Source organism: Dermacentor albipictus, chromosome 1 (assembly GCF_038994185.2).
Source record: "Dermacentor albipictus isolate Rhodes 1998 colony chromosome 1, USDA_Dalb.pri_finalv2, whole genome shotgun sequence".
NCBI classification, from domain to species: domain Eukaryota; kingdom Metazoa; phylum Arthropoda; class Arachnida; order Ixodida; family Ixodidae; genus Dermacentor; species Dermacentor albipictus.
In genome coordinates, this window is record NC_091821.1 from 26,308,558 (window position 1) to 26,333,287 (window position 24,730).

General features: G+C 46.8%; 1 protein-coding gene across 2 annotated transcripts; it reads left to right on the plus strand.

Annotated features, from left to right (window-relative positions):
- Positions 1-406: 406 nt before the first annotated feature.
- On the plus strand, positions 407-23,220 carry LOC135909428 (uncharacterized). Of its 2 annotated transcripts, none has more exons than XM_065441384.1 (5): positions 407-462; positions 2,192-2,275; positions 2,400-2,745; positions 4,914-5,182; positions 22,984-23,220. In XM_065441384.1, the coding sequence occupies exons 1-4, from the start codon at positions 413-415 to the stop codon at positions 5,148-5,150; spliced, it is 717 nt and encodes a 238-aa protein (XP_065297456.1). In that variant the 5' UTR covers positions 407-412; the 3' UTR covers positions 5,151-5,182; positions 22,984-23,220. The 2 variants fall into 2 exon arrangements, with proteins under 2 accessions (XP_065297456.1, XP_065297457.1); XM_065441385.1 differs by lacking the exon at positions 22,984-23,220 and adding an exon at positions 5,705-5,722.
- Positions 23,221-24,730: the final 1,510 nt, after the last annotated feature.

Below are 24,730 nucleotides of genomic sequence, written 5' to 3' on the forward strand. Positions count from 1 at the left end.
TCAACAGCACCTTCCTGATTTTATTTTAGCCGGTTATTCAACCCTATTCAATGCTATTCCCATAGATAATAGGAAATTTATGCTATAAATTATTTTGGAATAATCCATCCATTTCTTGGCCAATCCCCCATCGTGGGTAGGAGCCACACGTGCCCCAGGCTACAACAACAACAACAACGACAATGTTATACCACGAGACGAACCATCGCCAGAGCATCATTTGCTTCCCACAGTTAGTTCACCCCCCGGAGCCGTTTTCTTTTTTTCTGCGTGAGTACTGAAATATTCTCGGCGCAATTTTGACTTTCGCTATTGCTTTCGTGCATTCTCCTGTAGTTTCTTTTGTACTGTATCCTGTTGACTATTCGTTGCTTTACCCATTCTTGCGCGCAGACGCCATCCCGCATCGAGAATGACTGAAATATATCGCATAGGCAAGCAGCAGCGGAAAGAAAAACTATGGTAAAACCAACCCGCTTGTTGAAATCGAGTTGAAGCGAAGCTTTCTTATAGTTATAAAGAGTGCATGACGCGGTTGATCTTCATGAGCGAGCTGCGAAGTGACACGAAAGGCTTGGAAATTTCGTTCAGCGTAGGGAAGTGCTGTGGCCGATCAGAGTAGCTGGAACCGTTGCCGTGAGACATAAGCGAAATTTTACACGAGTCACACCAATAGCGAACCATGAAGTTGTCCAGTGTTTCTCCAGGAAACGCTTCTCGTAGAAGGTAGACAATTTTGACACTAGAAGACCACACTTAAATCGGAACACAACCCCAACCTACCGCACACGTTTGCATTCACTACCGGACTAGGCCTGCATTCACAAAAAGCACGTATGCTAAAATTGTTCACGAGAGGAAATTCTAGTCAATCCTGATACTGGACATATTAACACAGATGATCAGCCAATTCTCAACACCACTTTCGAACGAAAAGCTTGACAATACCCGCTCCGGGTTCTCGATGATGTGCTTCGCAAGGCAGCAGCTGCTACAGATATGTACGACTGCGGCTGCGCTGCTCTTTCCCGGTTCCGACACTGGAACCAGCACCTGACCAGGCAGTTACTCTGCCAAATGCGCTATTGGGAAGTTAGAAAGACGGCGGCGCGCAACCTCTTGCTCTTTCGCGCTGAACAGATAAGGTTTCAGTCATTAGTGGCTCGATAAACGCTAGGCCTTGCTTCAATATTATTCCTCCGGCATTCACAGCGAAAGGTAACCTCACCCCGCACATTCCAGTGTGGTAATTAGTAACTGTACTAGCCTCTTGTGTGTAGCAAAGTTCTTCACTTGAACAACAAGAGCACGAGATATAAGAAATATTGTTTTGTGTGCTGAGCAAATAACCTAAAGAAAAGCTCCGGTATTAGGTTACAGAAGCCATTTTAACCGTTCTACTTTGGCTCAGTATGCTTCGTATTTTGCAACATTTGCTATCCTTTCAATCGTTCGTTCTAGTACAATGGATTATGCTTTGCTTATTAATACGGCATTTATAATCGTGCATGAACATCGGCTCTAGTAAGGGCACATTCATTTTTAATCGAACTGCGTTTGGGCACGCGTCTTGCCTTCTAAGGGTGTTCCAATATGCTTTATATTCGAAGAGAAAATAATATTTGTCAATTTCGACCAATGAACTCTCGAATTTAACACAAGTCCAGGAGACAAGACTACTTTATTTGTATATGAAATTTAGAATACTTCCACGCATTAAGAAGTCACCGCCGGTTCACTTATAGTTTATCAGAAGCTATAGGTGCTGCATCCATCATTTTGTTGTTTTTTTGTTATATTTTATATATTTCAAGGGTCATCACATATACGTAACGGTGACACACTACAAGGAGAAAGCAAATGGGGCAGAAATTACAAAAGATGATCGTAATTGTCAGCGATAGTCTTCTTTCGCGAGCTTCTGCATATCCCCTTGCCATCTATGAATCACGAAACCTCATGGCCACATCAGCAAACACTCGAAGTCGCAATCTCACTGCCAACCACATTAATGAAGAATAGCACGACATGGCATATCTTGTTGTATTCACAGCACCCCAGTTGAAACTCCGCAGAAACCTGTAACCGCCAGAAACATTCAAACGCGGAGTGGGAGGACAAGCCAAATGAAGCTATAACATTATAATAAGTGTGTTCGCATGTACGATCATAAAGCTGCCATTACTTGCAGGAAATTCGATAGCAGGCTGCACAAATTTACACCTACTCACCAAGTGCGTCTTCGAGCACAAACCGCACATTCAAGAAACACAAGGTACGATTACTGCTACTTCTTTTCTTGTGCGCCGTTGTCGCTGTAGCACTCCGTTTACGATGAGTATAAATATCGCAACATTTGCCCTTTCATTATTGTGTTCTGCTTATACTGACTGTTACAGAGAACATCGTGGCACCATGTCTTCGGACAGCAGCGCAAGCCCTTCATCATCGCAAGTGAACTTGAGCACCGAAATGGGAGGTCGGCGCATCGAAGTCAATGCTGTCAGGACCGGCTCACAGGAGCAGCAGCAGGCTGGCTCGAGCCAGAGCGAGGGCATCAAGACGACCATCTCGCACTCACAGATCGACTACAGCGTAGGCGCACCGACGCCAAGGGCCAACTTGTTTGTGCCAAACAGCCCTTACGCCATGTACGACCCCTACAATCCTTATAGCCCATACAACCCGTACAACCCTTACATCGTCTACGCGCCAAGGGCTCCTTGCCCCATACATGGTTATCAGGTGAGCGTACGGCTACGAAGGCTGCACATTTAACGTGAGCATGTACGAATAGTATATTTCGCTCGCCTACACTTTAATTATTACTGTCTCATTCATTTATTGGATCGTGATAATTGAGCTGCAAGAAAGATAAAATAATACAAGGCACACTATATTCAACAAGTCCAATATTTCAAACTGGGGCGAGATCGATTTCACCAAATGACACGTAACATCCCGAAGCTTTTTGGGCTGTATCAGAAAGAAGTGTGTCTTAGAAATGTGTTGTTCGAATACTAATCACTAACTCGTGCTTTTTTTTTTGCGTGTCGAAATTCACGGCTGAATCAATGTCGCTACGCGCGCTGTTGACAATCACGATGATTCCCGGTATAAATAAATTGTAGCACAACCAAAACACCGCGCGCCAAAGTTTGTAGTGAGGGCTTAGTGGAAGCTTTTTTTCTCTCTCTCACCTTATTAACTGTTTACTTTCTTGTCTATCGGCTCAGAGCCGTTTGTCGGCCACCTTAGCTACAATATTTGCAGTATCATGATTGGCTGGAATTTTCTCTCACGAACAATTATAGCGTAAGGACGTTTTGTGAATACTCGCCCCAGTTCTTGATTCCATGAACATATTGCTAGGAGATGTGCTTGCCACTTAGCAGCATTTCATGCATTTCTTGATAATATTTCATTAAAATGTAACCTTGCGTACCGGCATACCGTACATACTTCTCATCGTTGAGTGTTATTTTCGGTGAATAAAACCGTAGAGCTTCTAGCTTTGCATGATATGTTAGCTCAGCTATACATTGAAAAGGGCGCATACCACTGACCGATCATGAATGGCTTGCAGACGTTGCATTTTGAAGCTGTGGATCATCGAGTTGAATGTGGTCTCAGGTTCGGTCCCGTCCATGTGACTAAACCGTTGCTATACATTGTGCCTAGCCAAAGCATAAGCCGCGCTGTATGTGGCTACTGCCAGAATGTTAAATAGTTACTAAGGAGAAATAGTTAATTACACTAATAGGATCTTTGGTCGACACTCTACTCTGGAATTTCTTGTGATCCCATCTTGAATTTCTTGCGCCCAAGCTCCAGCTCCGGGGACTACCCCCTACCCCAAACTTACATCCCGAATTTCAAGGTCCCGAATTAGAAAAGCTTTTCGTTCGCAAGTGCTATTTGCCGCTAGCCGGCCGCCTTCGCTACTAATGTGCCTGACATCACGACTGGCTCGCATTTGGTTTTACGAACAGTTCTAGCGTAAGAACTTGCCTTTTGAGTACGGGCCCATACATTTTGTCGTATTAGGGCTGTCTATATTGCTTGGAAATCTAAGAGTTGTTGGGTTGAACCCCTGGTTAAATTACAATGTAAATTAGCCATTCTTTATTGGTAAAAAATTAGATAGCGCCGAGTAGAATGGTGTCAAATATATTATGCCAGGCGTCGTCACCGCCCTCTTTTTTTTTCCCTTTTCATTTCTTTTCTGCTTTGGCGTCCTCTTTGGCTTTCCAAGCATTTCCAAGCTTTGCGTCCTCTTTGGCAGTACTGGCTCGCGCCAATACAGACCTATTTGGCTATTCCAGAAATGTTCCCAGTCCATCAATTTCATCCTTCCTCGTCATTGACCGTTTAATAACAATCGATGCTAGTTGAGACGGCAGAACTTTTACTTATACAGCTGCACCAGACAGGATTACGAACTCATAACAATACTGCAACGTCGGTTAGTGGCCTATGCGTTAACGATCGAGTAGTGCGTGTGGTGTCGCTTTGGCGCGGTTGTTTCACCCATGTTTAAGCCGTGACGCGTTTGTGAATTTGCCTACATTTGGTAAGTTAGATATTTATTCGAATAATTTTTCTGACGAATATTTCTTTTTCTGATTTTAAATTAGCTATGCCGGTCCTTCAGATCCCCTATGCAAATATATGGTGAATTATCACGAAGTGTTTTTCGATTAAAAAACCTTTCATTCGAAATCCATTTTCGTTGAGGCAAACTGTGAAGCTCCCACTAGAAACACTTCACCCCCGCCACTATACTAGCGCATCTGGACGAAGGCATATAGGCCACGGTCGCAAAATAATACGGGGTACTAGCGCCTTTCATGAGCCCAAGTCCTGTTGCCGTACACGAAACCCAACTAAATTGAGCTTATTTCTCCACCTAGGCGCCTCCACCGGCCGCGTCTCCACAGCCAAGTGGGGCTTCCGTGCCTGCGCAACCTGCATCCGAAGGAACCTCACTCGCGGGACCCGCAGCCCCACGACTGCCGCTGAAATTCGAAGTGAATGGGAGGCAAATTATCATTAAAGAAGGCTTCGATATTCAGGAGGAGTACATTAACGATCGTCTCGTCAGCCGCACTGTCAACGGCGTCCGTGAAACTGTGCCCCAAAAGAAGTAAAGGAGTTCATGTCGTCTGCTTTTCGCCTCCAGGTGAGTACCTTCCTTAAGTCGCTCATATTGAGCACTTTCTCAGTTCAAGCATTCTTCGAACTTCTAGCGCACATGAAAAGAATATCTAGCTATGCTAATTACGAAGGAAATTGCAGACGTTTTAATGTTTCTTCGCCAGTGCACCGGAAAAGAAAATGTGCGTTTAGCGCTCTTTTGAGATTTGCATTGGTTTTTGTTGTTAAGTGTTCACGCACCACTCGTGTATTCACTGTTACTACCTGCTACTATCTGTTACTACTGTTACTACCTGCCACGAGGAAATAGTGTCGGCAACTTAGGTATCTTAGGGAGTTCTGTAACGTCTGAGAAAAAAGTCCTAACGCTATTTGTACACCCTCTCAATATCCCTCAATGCAGGCGCTAGCATTCTAATATGCACAAATGGAAGCACAATAACAGAGAGTTGTTCGCACTTTTATTCCGTCAAAGCATGTAGATAGTAATTCCTGAAGTAATGCAAAGAAGTTAAAGTTCTGCGTATTCTTTTAAACGTTATTACAGTATCCTGAACAAGGCAAGAAGCAAGTAGTACAGGTAGGAAAACTGCGATATGAAAGATTTTCTATGCTCTCTTCGGCTTTTACAACGAAAAAAGAACGTTACAATGTGTAACAACTACCACTTCAGCATTCAGGAATACATGAAGATACCATTGGCATTGCGCATCTCGATAGTGTCAACGCAAGCCTTCACTCGGTTCAGAAATGCTTCGGGTGTTATTGCGAGCTACCCCCCCTCCTCCCCCTGCATCCCCCACTTCCGTGCGCTGGCTCGTTTTAATTTATTTATTTTTTATTTTCCCCATGGAAGCCTGTTACTTCTGCTTTTAGGAAAATCGATAAGAAGAACTTTTTCCTTACCAGAGCCGCCGAGAGACTTGCCGGGTTTTACTTTTTCCGTTCACATTCTTCCATTTTCCCTGTGGTTATTAGCAAACGCAAAGAAGTATCAGTAAGTTTGTTTACGGAAAACAAGATAGAGCTGTTCAACTCTACATACCTGTGAAATCTTGGGTCCTATAACGTAAAACTATTCCGATATGTTTTTATTCCAGTCTCCTGACGTCAACTTTACGTAAATGCCGACGCAAGCATCGGGCGGGTGACCCGCAGCGTTGCCTGAACAGCCCAAACACTCCCCTCGTTTATAGGTCACTTCTGTTTGCTTCCAAAACGAATAACATTGCCTACATTGAATGGCTTTTCTTATCTAACTGGCTGATAAGAGGCGAGGAACACGAGCAAGTGTAGAGGGTTTCGATGGGGCCGAGCCAGCCCACTGAAAATAGATAACCGGATGAAGAGGCAGGCGCCGGCTTCTACGATTTGTCCGCTTTCTCTTACTTAGCTTGCGGTGGCTTGTCTAAAATCGTGGCGGCATGCAACGGACAGTGAAAAATGCCGCTAAAACGGTTCCTCAGCAAGGAGGAGTTGGCAGAGCGATGTCGTATACTTGCCGAAAGTGCTCGATAACGTTATATTGCCGCGCTTAAAGGTTTATTATACGAAAAGAAACCCATGCTCTCCAGCAGGTGCAAATATAGCCAGTGCCTGAGCGATCGGCGCAGCCATATTCCATTCCTTTCGGAACGGGGCAGCCTCTGGCTATTAAGAAAAATCCTGTTTTGTTCGCCATAATAATGCCTCTTTCATGCGTACACGTCACTTTGACGCAATGAGTTTTCGCGGTTTTGTGACGTCGAGTGACAGACAGGTGAGGTGGGTGCAGCCTGAAACCTTTTGAACAATAGCAGAGGGTTAATGGCCAAACAGCGTCGAATCAGAAATAATTATTTTTCTTTTGTTCGGTCGAATGATGCATAATCAGTGTGTACACGTCATGTCAGAATGGAAGCTAGTTCGGTTTTCGTCACGTCACATGACGGACAGGCGAACTGGGAGTGGTCCAAAAATTTTTTTGACCAATTGCGGAGGGCTGGTTGCAGAATCAGAATAGAAAACTTTTGAATAGCTTTACGTTATAGCTCCCCTTATCAGTGGCAATTGTGACATCGTATTTGCGTCAATATAAGAGCCTTCTCCGAGTTTATGACGGTCTTCACGCAAATTCCTGCAGGCTTGGAAGGCCTCCGCGAGGATTTCGGCATCAGCTAAAGATTGCGTTTGCAAATACTTGGGCGGAACCTTTGGAGTTTCGCCTTAGGCTAACGCTTGAGCTTGCAGTATGTGCTCAAAAGAAGAAAATAAGCATGGCTATGTGTTAGCTAGCACGCATCAAGAATTCTTAACATTCACCATCAAGCAACATGTAGTTAAAAATAAAAAACGATTACCTTTATGTTTCTTATGTTTTCTTTTTCTCTCTCTCTTTTCATCTCTCTTAGAACGGGTGGTATACACATCGGCATTGAAAGATAGAATTTACAAGCTTTACTTTCTTCGAATTATGAAGCCTGTAAAGTCCAGTCCAAGTATGGCGAAGCCAGCGCGTCGGAAGATATTCTTCATGCAGTGGAAGTTGGGGCTTTATTTAGTCATTTGCCGAAGATGCTTCGCTAAAATTTCAGTGAAGCGCCCCAAGTGCTGGTTTCTTTTTGCCCATGCACATATATGCTCCAAAAAGAAAGGCATGATGGTGAATGCTACAGCTGGATCCACGTGTCCCACTGCATTCCGCGGAGAAGCATGAAGTACACTCAGTGCCACCGAATAACACTGAACACCAGAACACCGCAGACAATATGCTGCTGTCCCCTTGTATCGGTGTCCTGCAGCTCTGTCACGTCATGCTCGCCTGCGGACTGAATCTGCGATCTGGGGTGTTATTCCGGACACTATCGAATTCCGCCATGTTGGCATTTTCAGTGAACCAGACAGGCCATAGCAACCTTCTAATCCAATTAGAGCTGGCCAAATGGCGAATTCGAAAGTATGGCTGAATTGGACAACGCTCTGAGGCGCTATAACGTAAAGCTATTCCAATATGTTCCTGCTCCAGGGACGCTATAACGTAAAGCTATTCCAAAATTTTCTATTCCAATTCTGCAATCAGCCCTCCACGATTTGTCAAAAACTTTTTAGGACCACCCCCTTTTCACCTGTCTGTCACGCGACGTCACGAAAACCGCGATAACTTCCCATCTGATATGACGTGTACACAGGGTTTATGCATCATTTGACCGAGCAAAAGAAAGATAGTTGTTTCTGATTCGACGCCTTTTCACCATTAGCCCTCGGCTATTGGTCAAAAGTTTTCGGGCTTCACCCACCTCACCTGTCTGTCACTCGACGTCACAAAACCGCAAAAGCTCACCGCGTCAAAGTGACGTGTGCGCGTTAAATATGCATTAATATGCCGAACAAAACTGAATTTTCTCCTGAATAGCAGCAGTCTGCCCAATTCCGAGAGGAATAAAAGGTGGCTGCCACCTATCGCTCAGGCACTGGCTACTCGTACCTGGCGGAGAGCTTGGGTTTATTTTCTTTCGCTTTCGGTACGTTTACGACCTCGTTCTACCAACTCTTCTTGGCTGAGGATCCGTTCTAGCGTCATTCTTAAGCTTCCGTTGCATGCCGCCGCGATTTTCGACCAGCCACCGTAAGCTAAGTAAGGGAAAGCGGACCAATCGCAGATGCCGGCACCACCCTCTTCATCTGGTTATCGATTTTGAGTGCAGTGGCTCGTCCTCATCAAACCCCTCTCCACTTGAGGGTGCTCCTTGCCTCTTCTCAGCGAATTATATAAGACAAACCGCTCAGTCTAGGCAATTTTATTCGTTTTTTAAGCAAACAAAAGTGACCTCCTATGAATGAGGAGAGCGTTTGATTGGTCTGTTCAGATAACCCTGCGGGTGGCCGCCCGACGCTTGCGTCGGTGGTTACGCAAAAATGACGTCACGAGATTGGAATAAAAACATATTACAATAGTTTTACGTTATAGGGCTGCAGTTCTACCACTAGCCCTATACGATTGGTCAAAATTTTTTCGGGCTGCGTCCACTTCGCCTCTCTGTCACGCGACACCACAACATCGTGAAAACACACTCGTCAAAGTGATGTGTAGGCACTAAATATGCATTAATATGCCCAACAAAACTGAATGCTTTCTGAATAGCCGGAGACTGCCCCTTTCCGAAAGCAATAAAAGATGGCTGCCCACCGATCGATCTGGCACTGGCCAATCGGAGTGACCGGGGAGAATGAGTTCTCCGCGTATAATAAAATAATTTTCGTGGCAGTATAACGTCGTCGAGACCTTTCGGCTCGAATACAACGTCGCTCTGTCAGCTCTCCTTCACTGATAATCTGTTTTAGCGGTATTTTTAACCTTCCTTTGCCCGGCGCCATGATTTTCGACCGGCCACCACAAGCTAAGCAAGGGGAAGCAGACGAATCGCACATGCCGGCACCGCCCTCTTCATCCGGTTATCGACTTTCACTGCGCTAGTGCGGACCTCGGACCCAGCAAAACCCGCTCCACTTGACTGCACTCCGCGTGTTGGCAGGCAATTAGATAGGAAAAATCTATGAAGGTAGGAAATGTCATTTGCTTTCAAAACAAACTAAGGTGAATTTCCATCAACGATAAGGAAGTTTGATTCGGCTGTTCAAACAACGGTGCGGACCACCGTCCGATGTTTCGTCAGCCGTTGCGTAAATTTGACGTCAGTAGATTGGAATTAAATAATAATGGAATAGTTTTACGTTATACAGCCCCAAAATAGCACCCCTTGTCCATCATGTGAATAACGATGGGGTATTCTGGGTCGTTCACTTTCTGTGACACAATCACTCTCGCAACTTTAAGCGTGATTATAGCACCGGACGCGTTGGTGTCTACGGACGACAGCCTTGACGACAGCGCCCTAAGACAGCGTGCTTGGCACGGTACCTGGAACGCTGTCACCCCTGTAGGCGAGGAAGCGTCCATTGCTAGTCATGCGAAACCTGGCGAGAGTGATTGCGTCCCCGAAAGTGAATAATCGAGAATACCATCCAGAGCGGTATCACAGGAAAGGCAGTAACGAGAAATGACATCGAATGCGTACGCCTTCTGTCCTGCTATATTTTGTTCTTTTGAAACTATACTTAGAATGCGTGTTTACGAATATTAATATTACCCTTTGCGGTGACGTAGTTGCCATACCGTTCTGCTGCTGAAGTCACGGATTCAATCTGCGACCGCAACGGCTGCATTTCGATGGGGGTGGAATGCAAAAAACTCTTATATTTAGGTACACATTACAGAAACCTAAGTTGTCGAAATGAATTCGAAGCCTCCCACTATATATGGCGTGCCACTGAGCTCGTGTGCGGCTTGGGGACGTTAAACCCCATAATTGGGTTTGATATTGAAATATTAATGGTATGCACGAAATGTTCTTGAGGAATTGGCAGGCTAGTTGATTGGACATTCTTTATTGAACGGCAGTGCAATTAATCAGACATAGACGAACATTAATATACGCAGACACACGGGCGCTGAACTACAACTGAAGACTAATGCGTGAATTTTTGGCAAACGACAACATCTGATCACAGTTTCGATTTGAGATTAAATTTTAAAAAAACTGACATTAAAATATTTCCACAGTATCTATTATTCTCAAACTGGTATACAGACAAAACAAAATATCTGAAACCATCGTTCTGTGTCTCGAGGCGAAGAGACCACGATCTAAAACTTCATGTACTTCTTTTTTAAGGGTGACGTGGTCTGCTATTCATCTTTTGTGAGAACAGTTCGTGAATGGAATGTTTTGTCGCCACATGTTGTTAATGCTGTTTAAAATGAGGCTTTTTTTTACGCGTTAGTGCATGATATCTTGCAATTGTCAATGTGAAAGTGCCCCCCCCCCCCCCCTCCCTGTTGTAATGCCTATCGGCGATGCAGGTATCATAAATATATATGTGGCTGGAAATGAAGGACGAGGGGTTTTGAGGGTGCATCAAACGGATGAGATCTTGTCTAAAACTTCTTGAGTTAGCTCGGCTCTTTTCATGTATACCACATTATTATTTAGTTGTTGTTGATGTTGTTTTTTGAGTTCGTGTACACGGCCGCAGTCTCTACAATGCAACGCCGCATGACCGGAATCTTTTTTCCGTACAGTGATATCTGTGCTCCGTCAGCCTCGCGTTCAGGCTTCTTTCCTCTTTCGTCTATATATAAACTTTGTGGCAGGTCAGCGGGATACTGTAAACAAGTCGCTTTGCGCATTCAACGTTAGGGTTTATGTGCTTGAATGCACGCGCGTCCATACGAGGCTTGCCCGTACTAACCTGCCCTGCAGAGCGCAGACCAGGGCATTGGCGATGAAAAGACTGCGCCCCCACCGTCCATTCGGCCTATTTTGACATTTTATAAACGATTCAAATTCATAGGCCACCCTTCGGGTGCCACCATTCGGTGGCTTTTTCAGAGAATGAGAGGATTCTTACGCACCTAATCACCCGAAACTTAAAGATTGTACGTGTGTCTATGGTTTCATGCTAAAATTTGTTTTGTTTTTTTGGTTTGTCGTATTGTCTGTTGTGAGTGAACCTGTCGGCAGCAAGACTTCATCCTTTTGGTGCATCCTCAGAACCCCTCCCATTTCTTTCCAGCTACGCAAGTGTGATTTACTAACGATAAAGGCATCTCGCACAGCGATAAACCTTCTTGTTATAGTGCAGTGCCCGCGTGTCCGTGTGATTTAGTGTTCCCCGATGTCTCATTAAGTGCGGTGCATTTCGATCAAGAATTCTTGATTGAGTCTCTTACACGTTTCGCCCACTCGACGCAGTAGATGCAACGGACACCTTGCGGACGCAGGAAACGTGCATTAAAATAAGTCAAATTAAACCCACAAGGAATTCGGCAACACGCGGCAAAGTTAACATTACCCAGACACGGATAACCTACGGCGACGGCGATAATCGCGAGGCTGTGATGTGAAAATTGCTGTATAAAAGTCTTTCAAGCATTTTCTTTTTCTTTCTTTCATTCTTTCTTTTTCGTGAGCGCGCGTGCTTGTGTGTGTGCGTGTGTGTGTGCGTGTGTGTGCGTGGGTGTGCGTGCATGTGTGTGCGTGTATGCGTGCATGTGTGCGCGTGCGTGCGTGTGCGTGCGTGTGTGTGCGTGGGTGTGGGTGCATGTCTGTGCGCGTGCGTGTGTGCGCGTGCGTGTGCGTGGGTGTGCGTGTGCGTGTGTGCGCGTGTTAGCGCGTGTGTGCGCGTGTGTGCGCGTGCGTGTGTGCGTGCGTGTGCATGTGTGTGTGGGGGGGTGCGTGCATGTGTGTGCGTGTGTGCGTGTGCGTGCGTGTGCGTGCGTGTGTGTGCGCGTGGGTATGGGTGCATGTCTGTGCGTGTGCGTGTGTGCGCGTGCGTGTGCGTGCGTGGGTGCGCGTGTTTGCGCGTGTGCGTGTGCGTGCGTGTGTGCGTGCGTGTGCATGTGTGTGCGTGCGTGCGTGTGCGTGTGTGCGTGCGTGTGTGCGCGTGCCTGTGCGTGCGTGTGTGTGCGCGCATGTGAGTGTGCGTGTGTGTACGCGCATGTGCGTGTGCGCGCGTGTGCGTGCGTGTGCGTGCGTGTGCGTGGGTGTGCGTGTGTGCGCGTGTTTGCGCGTGTGTGCGTGTGCGTGCGTGTGTGCGTGAGTGTGCGCGCGCGCGCGTGTGTGTGTGTGTGTGTGTGTGTGTCTGTGTGTGTGTTTGTGTGTGTGTGTGTGTGTGTGTGTGTGTGTGTGTGTGTGTGTGTGTGTGTGTGTGTGTGTGTGTGTGTGTGTGTGTGTGTGTGGCTATAAGACTTCTCAAGGTAACATCATCATCATCATAATTATGGGACCTACTGAGGAAAAAGCGAGCCGCCCCAAGAGGTATACAGTCGCTTTTGTCCTGTGGTAACTGAACTCTCCATATGACCGCACATTCGCTTCATCACTACGTCTAATATCCTGCAACTATTGAAGGAATTCTCCTTCCCTTGAGCGATGCGCTTCCTTCATCAGGTGGTTTAGCAGTTTTACCGACATTAGTTACCTTCACATGCACTCGTTACGCTGCCCACAACCTTTTCAGGAAGCTATGTTTAAAGGGACAGAGTGCCACGCACTGCTTTCTCGTTGTGCAACTATTATCTAATAATTAACTATTATCTAATAATTGTGCAACTTATTATCTAATAAATAAAAGCGAGGTACATTGTGAAAAGCTCCTTAGGAAGAGTGTGCATGGACAAGCAGCACTGAAACTTTTCGTTGCAACACCAGCGTCGTAATACACAGCCTACAGCGGGCGGTTTGGCGTCAGCAAATTCACTGCTCGTATTCAGACACGTGCGTCCAGATATTGACTTGACCGCGGTCACAGACATGCTGTAAAAACGGTTTGGGCGCATGCGGCTCCTCACAACGCGCACCTGAATTTTGTCGAGCCAATCTCTGTCCATGAAGAGAGCTTGGCTAGACGAATCGGGCTAAAGCAAGCGCTGATACGGGTACGCGCCTGTTATCGTTCAAAAGATCGCGTATGCGAATGGTAGTGTCCCCACAGGACGGTGCCAGCATATTTTAGTTGCACCCTCGAACTGCCGTAGCGCCTCCTGGCCAGCGCTGGTTTCCATTGCAGTGAGTTTTTGGTGCCCGTGCAATTGGTCTGGGGTTGCTAGCCGCCAAAGAGCAAATGCGTCTCTTTTTCATAGCGATGTTGGATATGGAGGACAATCCCAATTGCTGTCCCCCAGATTTTGGACCTTGCCTTTGTGATCGGGAGTTGGCCGAGGTTCAGGAGGACTTTGAGATGAAAACTAGAGGTTTATTTACATTATTTACCGTGAGAGTACAAAGAAATGAACAGTCATAAAGTCATTACGGGCCGGCAGCAACTCGGCCGCTGCGGCCCGTGGCAAGAAGCTCGAAAGAGATGAATGAAGGAATGCTCTCTTGCTGCTCCCGGTCTCTGGCTTTTAATCCCTTCAGTGTCTCGAAGTCACGTTCGGCCAATCGGCGAGCCCGCTCAGGTGGCGTCATTTTCAGCCAACCGGTGAGCCCGCTTAGGTGTCGTCATTTTCGGCCAATGGTAGGCGCCCATGCGATTGTGTCACAGCCGGCGCAGAGAGTCGCTCCCTGGGCTCCAATTGTCCAAGGACTTACTTCTCTTTGCGGTATTGCCTTCCTGGCTTGCAAGCGCCGTCACAATTGGCGGATGGGGGGAGACGGGTTGTCTTCGAGCGACGTTTCAATGCTGCAAAGCAGCTTTGCTCGGGACCTACGTTACCTGGAACCGTGCCAGGCTCCCGCTACACTTTCGGGAAGAGTCAACCAGTGAATACTCCCACCTGCGGCGCACGAGGTGGGGGACGCCAACTTGTTTGGACGTGCGGCGCCTCGGGTACGTGGTAGATGTGCTTCTGCACTCCTTAATTAGCTGTGACGCGATTCGATGTGGTCCGGTGAACTCGAAGTAGGCTCAGGAAAAGGTCCCGTATCTAACAGCGTCAACACCCTTCAAGTTTACATTAGGGGTTCTAAAAAAATTGCGTCCGAAAGCCTTGATCGAGAGCGTATTGCGAAGTTGCCTAAACCAGACTTTGATATATCTTGATCTAAGTCTTGAGATCCATATCTAAATTTCTTGATAACAAGAGTCACATATTAGGTGTTTCCTGCAGCAGCGACAATTATTGGTACACATTTCTCACCGTGTTCTGAGAAAACATGTATACTCTAGCCACCAAGCAAACAACAAAATCTAATGCAGGCGCCTAAGGTGGGAGGCCGAAGTAAAGAAATTCTGTGTGCGGCATGCAAGAAGTCATCACCGCTCATGCTAAACCGAGCATGATGAAGTAGTACCCTTACTTTTATCTCCGTGTCGTGTGACGTTGTCGCTTCACCTAACTAACCTGCCATCTCGCCGATGCTGATCGCCTCCGGGACCGACCCACTGTAAGAATTAGGGCAAATCCACATATTCTTTCTTTGGTCTATATAAGCTATGAAAATTAAGACGTGCCCCTTGTTATTTTTGCCCTTTTACGCGTTTCCAGCAGCGCACATAGCAAAACTGAACGCCCACATACGTATATGCCCCCTTGGGAGAGTAAGGGAGTGGGAGAGGAATAACTTTCGCTGCTTGCAACATGATTGCGTGCTAACGCGAGTATGTGTTTCTATTTCATAACGTCACTTTTGGCGTTCACTGAAGAAACTCGGAGTCCCGCATTTCAGGACCTTTATGTTCCTACGGGCGGCAGCCGACGCAACCCACGGCCGTCACCTCTGCAGCAGCAGCGCGCCGCTCGCTCTGCATTGTCGCAAAACGCGAGTGCGACGAATGGCACTGCCATATCGAGCTGGCGCGGCACAGCGGCGCTGCAGCGACCGTCGGTCCGGCTCGGGTGAAACTGAACGCCGCGCTTTAAGGCCGCCCCCCGTCGCTGCCGCGGCGGCGTTTCTCAACCACTGCCACAATATGGTATTCATGAACGCGAACGCCGTATCGCGCCTTGCCTTTGTCGCCTTTCTTTCACCGAGTGGTACGGCAGCGCATGCGTGGGAAATCCTCGACTCTGCAGCTATGGTTCCGCGGCTGTTCGGCGGCGGTGCTTTCACTCGGCTCAGCCCTATCGCTCGGAGAAGTCGTTCTGTCTCTATTTATTGAAGTGGCCGTTCATTTGAGACGTTATCTCGGGCCGTATGGAGTCGAAGCAACAACAATAAACTACAGCAATAAGAGAGAAGTTCGAAGCCGGAGCTCTAACAGCTGAGCGCCTCGCGTATTCATATAGAGACGTCGTTCCCGAGCGCGCCGTAGCCGTTATTTCGATACGGCCCGCGCTGCCCGCGCAAAGCGAACTTGCAGCTCCCGATATGCAAATCTCCCCGAGGCGGACGCTTAACGGTGGCCTTCCCGATGTTGTTTGCCCAGGGCGTTAAAAAAATATCGGCCGTTCGAACTGGCGAGTACAGTTTATCGCGGCTATTTCTTCCCATCGCGCGTGTATATAGATGAGCGAGCGGGACACTTTTACGCCCTCTTGGCAAGGCCATACACAACACTTGCAAACAAGAGTCCCATGTTTATGGAGTTAGTACACGCCGACGTGAGTTAAGGCATGTGTCAATTGTCAAATGCGACGTCGTTCGATACTTTTTATTTTTGTTCTTTATTTTTTTTAACGAGCGCAGCTTTGTCGGAGGGGTATACGCAACGAAGCATTTATCTGACGCCATATGCTGGGAAAAGAGAGAGAAAGGTGGATGGACAAAAAAAACGTGGGGGGGGGGGATGAACAAAGTGACACAAGGTTTACACCAAACTGTTCTGTTACTAACTAAAGGCGTCATCGGTGCTGTGTAGTATGATGTTTTTACATCACCTGCTAAGTAGGCAGTCTAGCAAAGTTGAAACTAAGAAGTAAACACGACAAAAACTAATCGGGAGCTCTTCTTCTTTGCTGACTATTGAGCACTATTTAGTGCGATAAACTAGACAGTGCTGTTTTTTGGCTCCGCGCTACAGTCTCTGTATGCTCGAATGCTTTGGTATGGACTCCTTTTCGTGTTTTATACGCTGTTCTTGGCGTCCGTATACTAGAATCGAAGCTGTCCTGCCCTGCACGTATCACTTTCAGTGCAAATTTCACTTCATGCCAAAAAGAACACAGAGTTACACTCAAACCTCGTTATACAGGATATAACGCAATAATGGATGTAAATGAAGTAAGCGAAATTTACCTTGAAATCCCCTAGAGATGCATGTATTTAAGGACCTCGTTTTAAAAATGTAAAATCATTCTGTTAATGGATTTAAGAACTAGATTTGTTTCCGAAACCAAAAACACCCAACCCTTGCAGACCGAATATATCGCTTTCCGCAGGGCTCGCCGCACATTCGGTGAAGTTCAAAACAGACGCTACGTGCGCGTCGCCGTGCGAAAGACCAATGCCATCCCCTTTTCTCTCTCACAGCGGCGCGCCGCGCAGGCTGGCGCAGCTAAGCGTGGCTTCCGAGATCGCATCTGTGCCGGCGCAATCTCGGAGGCCACGAGTTGGCCCATCCTATCGGTGCAGCGAGGTTCGTTGGCCACTTCATTTACCAGACAGCTTCTTTCTCGTGTTTGCCCGAGCGTCTTGCACATACGTGGGTTGCAAAACTGACTTCTCGGTGCTTTCGTTCTCAGAATCTGCCTTTATCTAGGTAGTACCGTACCATAGAGAAGGACGCGTTTTATTTCATTTCTCCCCAGGCCAGCTGCACTAAGCAAGAGGGGCTAAATAGTCCGGAATAAGCTAACCATTCGTTCGGGTTTCGTGGCGCTGCATCCAAGCGGTCATCACGTGACTCAGATGGAATCGCGTGTTTGCAAGTATTTTTTTTTTTTTAGTAGACTACATGTAGGAATTTTCCAACGTAAGAAGAAAAATTAAGAAGTTAATCTCTGATGTAAATGTGCTTGACTTCCTCCTCTTTCCCCCCGATTCCCAATTACACGAGGAGAGTTTAATGGCTACGCGCTTTTACCGAATCCCCATCTGTGTGATGATGCGCATCCTCTGAATACTGAGACGCAGACGCATTCATAATTAGCGTATTCAAGATTCCGAAGGACGGTAGCGAGGGGGAAAGAACTGATGCCCCATTGACGAACGCCATTGTGTTCCTTCCTCGGTGTATCAGCTTTTGGGTCAGCTGGATAGCTCTCGAACTTTTGGGTTTAGACAAGCACGAGCACAAAACCGGGAGTAATAATTTAGGTTTCTAATAAGCAGTGTTGGTCCGCTATTCTTTTAGATACTCCAGTTAATTGTGCGTATTACTGAAGGCTCTGCTCAGTAGATCCTACGCTTTCGATAAGATCGGGCTATATATGCCCTATACAGTCCATACTCAGTCAGTATCTCTCATGGCTATGCACAAACAGATAATTGTTGCTACCATTTCACTTCTTCTATAAGGTTCTTTTTTTTTTCAGCCACGCTCTTCAGTCTTATTCACCTGCCGCCAAAACCCAGACATATATGCAGCATTTTCGGAGATGTGCAGCTTATTCGCCTAACTAGTTTCTTACATGCCGTACTGGTCAATCTTTCTCTTGATTAAGCACTGATGCGGGCTGAGAAATTGAGTTTTATTTTTAGATTTTGGGTGCAAAATTGCGCTCCAACATTCTTTTCTCACCTATAAAAGAAAGTCGAAGCGCTTCTCCAACAAATATGGGAAGATGATCCTAATCTAAACATATGAAAGGCAAATGAATCTAGGCAAATGAAGCAGCTATTGCGGCTTCATTTTGCCATTCATACTCCGACTGCTGACGCTCACAGTTACAAGTTTTGCCTAGATGGTGAGCTTTTTTGGTGTAAGTACGGGCAAGCAGTAGGCCTGGCTTACGCGGCACCAGTCCATTTTCCAATTTTCACCAGTACCCAGGCGAAGGCAGTGCTTCTTAGGTACATACGTTAGGTTGATAAATGAAAAGCTGTTGTCTCGCTGTGTTCAGGGTAAGGCCCAAACTGTGGCTCTGCCTCTCAACAGCAAAGGCTTGGTTATCGTGCCCAAAGAACAAAATTTGCTTCAGGCACTGTTGTGGAGGTATGACCATTTCTCTAGCCATGCTATAATTCAACAAGGGTCACAAATGCTTTCAGGAGAGGTTCTACAGGAGCTGAGGGGCCCATCCTACTCGGGAGTTGATCACTTTGAATAACCGGACGGACTTGGAGAATCAAAAGAATATCTGGAAGATAGACAGCTAAAGCTGAATCTCGCAATTGCAGTGCAGCAAAAAAAAGTCCATTTGTAGGAGAGAGTGGTCAAGATTTTCATGGTACCACCTACGCAGCAGGAGATTTTTCAAGTTTTACACTTCTACTGGAAAGATTTGTTCTGCATTCTGGCCGAATTTCATGAAAATTTATAATAAGCAGTAATACTATATAAGTGTGTTTAGGAACTTTCAATTTGTTTCTTCCTCTTTCTCAATATTTAGCTTTACTCACTGCTTGTGCCCGAAAAATTCTTGCACTTAATGAGCCTTAATCCAATGTATGTTTCGCATGCACATGTACATGGGGCACAACTATGTGCAGAATGCAGACATCCAAGTTTTATCGTAATTTGTAGCAGTATTGATCACGTGCATTTTAGGAAACCACTGATGAAATGATAGTCAAGAATTAATTTTTTTAAATAAAGGTACCATAAACAAATATTTGAGATTGTTTGCAACGAGTTTTCTATAAGGAGCAGCACAGGCTATTTTACAACACCATCCTCCGGCAAAAAGTTCAAAGTTTGCGCAAGAGATTATACTTTTCTTACTTCCAGGGGGCACAGAAAAATAACCAAATAACATTTTCAGAAAGCTAAACGCTTACGCAAAAATAGGAAATTAAACTCCATTTTCTGCGCGTACTTCATTCAAACTAGCGTTATTATTATTGAAATAGAGATTCCAGGGGCTGATACTACGAAAATCGAAGCAGTGTTTACTTAGCTTTGAAACGAATAGCATTCTTCGGCTCATTCGCCCGTTCTCGCGGTGGTCGCTGGCAGGAGCTTCAGCCCCTATGGACACTGGAGCCGATGCCAAGTGCGCGTTGCTCACCTAACGCCAACTCTTAAAGCTCTTTGAGAGAGTTTCGGGGGCGTCTGAAGGTTTAAATGCCCCCAGTGGTGGAGCGCTCGGGGAGGACAGCACTTTTCATACCGCCGCCTTTTCGCCCTGTGACGGCGTCGGGAGAGGAGGATGACAATCGCCTTCCACGCCGGCGCTCGCGCCGCTGGAGACAACACACCCATGACGAAGCGGCTTGTAAATATCCATGTGGCCGCCTGTATTGTACCGCTGCAGACGTTCTGGTTACCTGCTCGGAATAAAGTCTTAACGTGAGTTACTTATATAGTACACTTCTTACACCAAATGACTGCTTAAATGTACACGTAATTACGCGATGAAATAACATACGCTGCATGCCTAAATATCCTCGCTGCAACCAATATACGCGTCCCTCAAGCGGATCATTACTTTAATAAAGCGAAGAGCTTTCTATAGAAGCGTCCGGCTATCCGCCGTAAGAGTTGGGGTGGGGCATATCGAAAAGGACAGCTGGCCCATGCCGTCGTCCGAATCATCCACGCTAAGGACGTTGTTGAAAGGAGGAACATGTTCTCATCGAGAACGAGGAGTACTGGGTTTATTAACAATATCTACATGAAGAGTGGAGAACGTTACGTCTCATCAATCTAGAATAACTGAATTGAAGCCCACTGAGGAGCCAAAAAAATCTGCTTAAACTCCATCTGTCCTCCCTAGACCCCTAGGCCAGGGAAATCTGCCGCCCCACCTTCGTCCAATCGGAGCGTCCAAAGTCATCGAAGTAACCGCGTTGAGGGAGAGGGTTCACACAGTCACTCTCGCACGTTTCTTCACTCAACACACAGAAATGAGGGGAGCTTCGTAGAGAGGGATTTTCATGCTTGACGTAAGTTGGCGCGTATTGGTTCCCTGGATGACTCAGCAGTTAGCTGGAGCGTCTGTCAAACGACCATGGCGGTTACCGGAGTCCGTGAGGAAACGCCGTAGAACACCCTTATCCAGGAGTTTCTTGCTCCCATTGTCCGTGACGGCGACAGTAAACCAACAAACAACCCTCGATCTGTCGAACGTGTCTCGCCTTGCTCTCGCCGCAACTCTGTCCGAAGGGTCCGCATTGTTAGCTTCACGAAGTGATTCGTCGCAGTGGTACAGGAGAGGCTAGAAGGTCACTAGCCTGGTTGGCCGATCGTAACACCGCTTACATTGACAATTCTCGTCGGTGGTTCCCGTACAATACGAGCACCTCTAGAACGAAACGACCTCTAGAACGAAGCACTTCTGTGCGCTCTAGCCACTACATAGATGTAGGCTTGTGCGTGTATAATCGGCTCCAACGGCACTGAGTGATGTAGGCATAATTGTTCTATAGATGTGTCACACTAAAGAAACGGGACGAAGTGTGTAGCTTGAAACAAGAGTAGAGTTGGCAACAACTGCTTTGCTTACGTCATCCCACACACCTCTATTCATGCGGCCATTTTCGACGGAACCGATCACGCCAGTTGGGAGTGCTGCGTCATTGAGTGAACACGTGCAACTGCATTCTGCCGGAAAAATGTCTGATGTAAAAACCGAACAGCGAATCAACATCAAGTTTCTTGTGAAACTTAAGAAATCAGCCACGGAAACATTTCAAATGTTAACCGAGGCTTATGGAGATGAAACTTCGTCTCGCTCACGTGTGTTTGAATGACATAAGCGGTTTTCAGGGGATAGGGACAGTGTGGAAGATGATGAAACGAGCCAAATTTGTTGGAATCTGTTGGAACATGTGATGAGACATGGATTTTCACCTATGACCCAGAAAGTAAGTGCCAGTCAATGCAGTGGAAGTCTCCAGGATCTCCAAGAACCAAAAAAACACGCATGTCAAAATCAAAATTCAAGGAAGATATTGACTTCTTCAACATTAATGGAATTGTAATGGTTGAGTGGGTTCCCAGTGGTCAGACTGTTAATCAACACTACTACTTTGAAGTACTAAAAAGACTTTGGGAAAAAAATTAGGAAAAAGAAGGTCACAGTTGCGGAGTGATGGATGGCTGTGCAACCAGGACAATGCACCCGCTCACACGGCCCTATCTGTCAAGCAGTTTCTGACCAGCAAAAACATTACTATGATGGGGCATCCTCCTTATTCACCTGATTTGGCTCCATGCGACTTTATTTTTATTTCCTAAAGTTAAATCTTGCTTAAAGGGAACCTATTTTACCTCAGTTGAAGAGGTTCAGGCAAAAACGGAGACTCTCCTGAAGGGCCTTCCAAAGACCTCGTTCCAGAGCTGTTACCAGCAATGGCAGCACCGAATGCAGAAGTGTGTGAATGCTGAAGGGGACTATATACTTTGAAGGTGATAACGTCACAGAGAACTGACTCTTTAAGAACGACAATTTATTGCACCAGTCTCGTTTTTTTTTTTTGTGTGTGTGTGTGTTTGTGTGTTACACATTACACCTTATATTTTTACATAAAATTTTCGCCCTGGAAGTTAACGTGTTTGCCTTCCCAAAAATGAAACGGCGGTATGGAGTCGTACAGTGCAGGAAAGAATGAACCGGTATGAAAAAGGAGGAAAGAAAAGGTAGAGAGAGAGAGAGAGACGCCTCCGTACGATGGCAGAAGTCGTTTAACGTTACTAAACGGAAGGTCTCGCGCTTCCTTCGCATGAAAACATCCATTTTGACTTTCTAACGTTAGTGGTGAGGCTTGGGTTATCAAAATGTAATACGCTTTTTTTAAATATGCGATTTGAATGTTCTACATTTGACTATTACACGCGCCTACACGTAATAGCTAAAGCATTCCACATTTGCATTAAATCACAATGGGGAATACATTCACTGTGCCTCAAGATGCCTAAACCGAAGTGACATGTAAGAACTCCAGGACAGTCTTCGTCACGTGTGTTGTTTTCGCACAAAAGAAGTTTGCAGAGTTGTATTCCGCTTCTTTCGACGCACGAATATAGCAGACCCACTCTTTTGTTTTTCTTGCTCAGCTTTTCTCGGCCAAGATGCCTGCGAGGATATTGGTCCTAGATTCTTATGCTCCACTTCGTATCAACCTCAATCTCGTGGCAGTGCTAGTTCATTTTGAAGAAGCCTGAAAGCCTCGCAAATAGCACTGGCATTCGGAGATACTGCACGAAAAGCGAACCAGAAATGGTGGAAAGAAAGAAGGGGGGAAAAAAAGCAGCTTGCTTGGAATTTGGTACGGAAAAATTTATTCTGTCTTCCTTTTTCAGGACTGTGAGAGGGCGGACACTGACTGCTTGGACTTCCACTGCGACAGAGTTCCTGCAGCTGTACAGGGGAAAAAATAATGAAGAAAAAAACGGCAAAAGAAATCATCTGGGCACATTTCACTAGGTGTCGTTTGGCTTTATATTTTTAGAAGAAAAAAAAAGAAATTAAGCCGTCTGAAAACAAAAGCACTGCAAAGGACGACCGCCCTGGTTTAACATTTCAATATTTCTCCCTTCCTCCCTCTCTCTGTTTTATTTCTTTGCATATACATAAAGTGTAAACTAGGATTCGAAGAAAATAGGCAACCGTGCCTTACCACGCCTTCCCCAGTGAAAAGAACATCTATAGACAAAGACATAGACGATGCTAACGGTGACAAAAAAACAACGAGCACGGGGGACATTCGGGTAGTGCAAAAAAAAAACGAAGGGAGAAAAAAAACGCGGGGGAGAGCTCCGCTAAAGTGGACGCGTCGTTTCCGGACGATGTTTGTCTACGGCGCTTGGCGGGCCTTCAGGTTGTAAGTGGACTGGGCTTCGAGATCGAAAAAATGGGGCGGCTCGCGTAGCGGCCGTGCAGTTCTCTCGGTTGGCTCCGATTGTGCGCCGCGATATTGCGCATTCTCCCGGGATCTGCCACTGTCTCGTCTCCACGCGCAAGAGAGCGGCGGCCTTGAGAGGAGTCGAACCGTAAGAAGGCGCCATAGAACGAAATTCGCAAAACAGAGAGAGAGTAAGGAAGACGAAGAGAGCGAAAGCTCGAAATACTGCAGGCAGAAATTGTGCGGCGCCGCGCTGGATGCCAGCGAGCGAAAGCCCAACCGAAATGCGTCTGTGTGTGTGCGTGCGTGCGTGTGTGCGTGTGCGTGCGTGCGTGTGTGTGTGTGTGTGGGTGTGTGTGTGCGCGTGTTTGTGTGTGAGTGTGTGAGTGTGTGTGTGTGTGTGTGAGTTTGTGTGCGAGTGTGTGTGCGTGCGTGTGCGTGCGTGCGTGCGTGTGCGTGCGTGTGCGTGTGCGTGTGTGTGTGTGTGCGTGTGTGTGTGTGTGTGTGTGTGTGTGTGTGTGTGTGTGTGTGTGTGTGTGTGTGTGCAAAAGGACGGGTGAACACATAAGCACGCAAGCACACAAACACGCGAGAGCGCGCAGCACAGCCAGGCATGGCAGCCATCGCAGGAATGGTTTCAACTTTTCTCGCGAGAGTTTAGTTCTTTTGTTCTTCTCACGTGTCGGCCGTTATGTAGGTACGTATGTGCTTTGAGGCCACGTTTACTGCTGGGGGTTATTTCCACAAGGGGGGGGGGGGGGGGAGGGGAGGCTCCGTTTTTGGAAATGGCGCTCTTCGGAGCGAGCGACGTGGACAGCGTGTTGGCGAACCCCGTCCGCTCCTCCGTTGGAAAAGGTGTCGTTAGGGGCCCGTGCGCTAAGAGGGGAGAGCCGTCGATTCCGGCTCTGCGGCGGCGCGGTTAAGTAGCGCAGCCGCGTGGACGGCTTTACGGCCGCGCGAAAACAGGCAGTGCTTTCGTTGTCCGCCGTGCTGCGGAAGCGGAGATAGGGAAGCCGGTCTGCACTGCTCGGGCAACTCCTTGTTCCCGGTGTTGGCGGCATGGAGGGGCGTACTTATGTTAACCACCTACATACATAAGGCGGCGCTTTATTGCTGTGGGATAGAGAAATAAAGATTACATCGCCGGTTGAAGAATGTCCAGCTGCTGAAGTCGCCTGTCCTGTCGGCTGTCTAAAGCGTTAATC